We start from the raw sequence: 3,413 nt of genomic DNA, 5'->3' as shown, positions 1-3,413 counted from the left end.
ATGCAACCTATGTCTATATAATGATAGCATATTCAATTCTCATCTTTCGAATTTTGAATCAAAATCATAAATCAAGCAAATATTTATCAGTTATTTACTAGCATTTAGCAAACATTATATAGATTAGAATAAAAAAGAAGAATCAATAGAACATCATAATAACATTAAATAGAAATCCAAGTGACTACATTAAACCCTAGATAAGAAAATTAGTTCATGGAAAGGAATAGAAAAAGAAGTAAGAGAAGAAAGAGATGAAATATAAAGAGGTCAAGAAGAAAGAGTGAGATAGATCCCCCATCTAAAATATTTTAAAGCATTCTTTATATAATGATAAGGTTGTGAAAAGAGTTTTCTAGATGTTTGCATTTGTTACTTGATAATGCTCTAAAATATCTTTATTTGAATTTCAAATCTCGTAACTCTAGCTTGCGTAATCTTGTAGGTTAAATATCACCATGTAAACGTTCGAATTTGACTTTTATTGTGAAATAAGATTTCTTAGGTCTTTGAATAAGCTTTCACACGCCACCAAGAACACATAAATCGGATTAGTGAGTCGGGAGATATGGTCAAAATACCGAAACTGTCTCAGATTTTTCCAACAATTTAAGTTTGAATTCTCCTTTACTTCTCCAATCAATTCTAATAAATATATTTTTATTGTTTTTCTCTTGAAGGAAGATAATATTTCAAATAAATTTTAAAATATTTCTCAAATATCCATTTAACAAATAAAAACCTGAAAAATACAACAATCACACATAAAAAGAACTAAAAATATAAAATAATAATAATAAAACTAAGACTGAAAAGTATTAAAAATATATCCTATCAGCGATAATATACATTCTCTACCATACAACATCTCATAAGGTCAGTGGCGGACCCAGGAATTTGTTAAAGGGGGGCACAAATTTTTTTTTTTCAAAACAAATAATATAACATGCTAAAAAATTAATAAAAATTTTGGAGTTACTTTTTACGAGTAATGACTATCAAGAAATCTCAAGCATTACTTAAAAATAGTACACATTGTCATGAAATTTTAGCATGATAAATCAATTTTTCAACTCGTACATTTAAAGTTGTCCTCGACGGGATTTCCTGTTTTGAAAACGATGAATAATAGGCTCACTATCAATAGCATTGAATACATCCTTCTCAAGACACACAGTGAGGCTATCATTCAACCATTGATCTCCCATTTTGTTGCGCATTTGATTCTTCACAATGTTCATTGCAGAGAATGCTCTTTCTACCGAAGCTGTTGCAACTGGAAGCGTTAATACCAATTTAATAAGCAAATAAACCAATGGATATACCTTATCCTTTTGTGTCTCAACTAGTTTCTTAGAAAGATCAACCATCCCTTTCAAAGCTGAAAACTTGACATGAGAATGCATATCATCAACATATGTTTGAAGTTGATATTCTAGTACCTTTATATCCATTGTAGAAAAATCACATGGATAAAGTTGAGCAAGACGGATTAACTTTCCCTTGTCAAAAGCAGAAAATGAATTAGCTGTAGATAAGCATGCTAAACAAAGTAGCAACTCAGTATTAGCCTCATTAAAACGACTATTTAGCTCTTGTAGCTGTAAATCTATCACTGTATTGAAAAAATCAACACGGAAATAGTGAAAATTTGTAAGCTTTGGAGCCTTGCGTCGTGATTTCCCTTAAAGACAATACATATGATTCATATCAAGAACATCAATATTGAACTTCATACAAAAATTAGAAACTTCTTCTACTAAAGAATCCCATCCATTGTCTCTCATCATTTGTAACTGTTTCTTGCATATTTTGACTAAATCCATTGTATTCACAATATCTTGATCACCTTTTTGTAAGACTCGTGACAACTCATTTGTGATCCCAAGAATATTCTTCACCAAATGCAAGCTACAGACAAAATCATATGTTTGCACCATTTGTAACATAATAGATGCTTCATATTTTTGCTCACTATTCAATCTATCATTTTTAATTTCCTCAAGCACATCAATAATAGATGAAAACATGATAGTAAAGCTTACCAAAGTACCAAAGTGTGATCCCCAACGTGTATCACATGGACGCTTAATTGCACTTTCTTGATTTTGGCATCTTCCACTCAAAAGTTCTCTACCTTTTAAGGCTTCGATGACTTTGAGAGCTTGTTTTTCCCGGAGAATGTCATGAAGCTTAGAAGAGGCTCCAACAACATTCACTACATTAGACACTACGGTGAGAAAAGTACCTATTTTTTCATAAAAATATAAATCGTTATATATATAAAAATTGTTTATGAAACAAGTATTAGTAGAACATGAATAAAATGGAAAATACCTATTAAATCATATTTTTTTGCCACACCCAGGAGTGCTAATTGTAGTTGATGAGCAAAACAATGGACAAACAAAGCACATCCACTCTCCTTCATGATAATACTTTCCAAACCATTAAACTCTCCACTCATGTTACTAGCTCCATCATACCCTTGACCTCATAATTTGGATATGCTCAACCCATGCTTTGAAATAACTTATCAATTGCTATCTTAAGTGAGATCGCAGTGGTATTAGGAACATGTTCAATACCGATGAATCGCTCAATCACACACCCTCTCTTGTCCACATAACGAAACATTATGACCATTTGTTCCTTTATGGATACATCACGAGATTCATCAACTAAAATAGAAAAAACAACATCTCCCATATCTCTAATAATAACATTAATTGTTTCCATAGCATAAGCGTTTACAATGTCCTTCTGAATCTTTGGCGAAGTCAGTTTAAGATTCTCAGGAGAATTTTTTAAAGCAACAGCTCTAACTTCCTCGTTATGATTAGTAAGAAACGTTAGAAGTTCGATAAAGTTACCTTGATTATTAGACTCTTGGGACTCATCACGACCACGAAATGCAAGACCTTGTCATACAAGAAAGCGAATACAATCAACTGAAGCAATTAATCGAACACGGTAACTTCTTCGATCTTTGATGTTCTTCTTTAGAAAATGTGTTCAATTTGTTGTTTTCCATCCATTAAAGCTTCACATTTTTTGTAACACTTGTAATGACTACTATTGTGATTTCCGACATGGACTTCAAGTAAGCTCATTTTCTTCCAATTTGAAAAACCCTCACTAACAAATGTGTTGCCACCAGCTTGTTTTCCAATGCTTGATTTAAAAAGATAGCAACACAGACAAAATGCAGAATTCTTACTTATGCTATATTCCAACCAAGTAGAAAATTGATCAAACCATGCAATGTTGAATCGACGTTCCTTTGCTCCATAGAATTTCTTAGGAAATTCATGACTTCTTGGTTAAGAGGCTCTTGCTGTAGATAATGTCTACGAATTTCATCTTAAATATTTGGGTGGTAATTGGAAATTGGTGGTCGCAACCTAGGATCG

The 3,413-nt window shown here is 32.0% G+C and overlaps 1 protein-coding gene across 1 annotated transcript; it reads right to left on the bottom strand.

The window, feature by feature from the left end:
• Positions 1-1,082: 1,082 nt before the first annotated feature.
• Positions 1,083-2,467, bottom strand: LOC133805761 (uncharacterized). Its single transcript, XM_062243919.1, has 3 exons — positions 2,338-2,467; positions 1,739-2,248; positions 1,083-1,615 (listed from the first exon to the last, which is right to left on the bottom strand). The coding sequence occupies exons 1-3, from the start codon at positions 2,465-2,467 to the stop codon at positions 1,083-1,085; spliced, it is 1,173 nt and encodes a 390-aa protein (XP_062099903.1).
• Between the last annotated feature and the right edge of the window lie 946 nt (positions 2,468-3,413).

Source organism: Humulus lupulus, chromosome X (genome assembly GCF_963169125.1).
Source record: "Humulus lupulus chromosome X, drHumLupu1.1, whole genome shotgun sequence".
NCBI lineage: Eukaryota > Viridiplantae > Streptophyta > Magnoliopsida > Rosales > Cannabaceae > Humulus > Humulus lupulus.
Note: the sequence above shows the minus strand (reverse complement) of the source record. Positions and strands in the feature narration are given on the sequence as shown.